The 1,035-nt window shown below is 58.6% G+C and overlaps 1 protein-coding gene across 5 annotated transcripts in view; it reads right to left on the reverse strand.

Moving 5' to 3' along the window:
• LOC113213422 (protein grainyhead-like) overlaps window positions 1–707 on the reverse strand; it is a 30,150-nt gene extending 29,443 nt beyond the window's left edge. For all 5 annotated transcript variants that reach the window (XM_052267769.1, XM_052267768.1, XM_052267767.1 and 2 more), the window contains exon 1: window positions 523–707. In XM_052267769.1, the coding sequence (XP_052123729.1) occupies window positions 523–671 (149 nt within the window). In that variant the 5' untranslated portion in view covers window positions 672–707. The remainder of the gene's footprint in view (window positions 1–522) is intronic.
• Window positions 708–1,035: the final 328 nt, after the last annotated feature.

Consider the following 1,035-nt stretch of genomic DNA (forward strand, 5'->3'; position numbering starts at 1 on the left):
CCCCACCCGTAGACTACCGTGATAAGGGGCGGCGGCCCCGCCCCTTTCTCCTCTCTCTCCATCTCTATTCTCCTGTCTATCCAATCTATCACGACGAGGCGCGATTCATTTTCATCGTGAAAACAACAAAAATCTCTTCCACGGCCCCGCCACGCCCTCCACCCGCCTGGGCCTCTGGGCTGGGCGGCAGGCTCCGCTCGCCGTGCATGTCTGGCGGGTATGCAGTCCCGGCCAGCAGGGCTGCCGCCGGGTGGCCTACCCGCACGGCGCTCGCCGCGCGCCGCCAGCCCGCCCCGACGCTCCACGACATCGCGCACAGACTACGAGCCCTGGACTACATGGAGAGAGTTACAACTACATGATGGCCCTCTGGACTACCACTTCTAAAGCCTATAGGGACCTCATGATATTTCTACCCAGGGGTAAAAAAATATCAAAGGGTACCCCGTCCCAGTTTGAGCTCACGTAGTATGTGCATAAGGCCCAGGCAACGTCCGTATCACACTTTGTATGTATACTTACAATTTCTGGATCTGGATCTTGTCCGCGTCGTTTTGTCGTCCGAAGTCGTGCCAGGGTCTGCTCCTGGCGGGCGGTGGTTGCCCCGCCGCCGACTGCGCCCCGGGGCTGGGGACTCCTTGTGAGGACGCCCGCACCGTCAGGGGGTCCATGACGCCCTGGCTGCTGCATAGGTCGGTGTAGTCGAAGGACTGCAAAAAGAACAAGAATCATGTCAAACTGAGCCACAGCAAGGAGCAATCTTTTTCTTTCTTTTTCCCGTCGAGTCTTTTCTCCCGCAACAGCGTTATTTATAGCCAATTATGGGTTTTAATTTTTCGGTCCGAGTTTGGCCGGCGGCCCGATACTACGCGATGCCGTCCTGTCGCGTCCCGTTCCGTCCCGTTCGGTTCCGCGTTCCCTTCACATTTCATTAGTGCAGCTCGCAGAGATATTGAGGGTCCGAACAGCAGAGCGAAGCACAGCGCCGCGGGACGCTCCGCGACGCGCCGTATATCATTGCAGCGCCCAACACGC

Source organism: Frankliniella occidentalis, unplaced genomic scaffold, assembly GCF_000697945.3.
Source record: "Frankliniella occidentalis isolate FOCC.00 unplaced genomic scaffold, Focc_3.1 Scaffold58, whole genome shotgun sequence".
In the NCBI taxonomy this organism is placed as follows: Eukaryota; Metazoa; Arthropoda; class Insecta; order Thysanoptera; family Thripidae; genus Frankliniella; species Frankliniella occidentalis.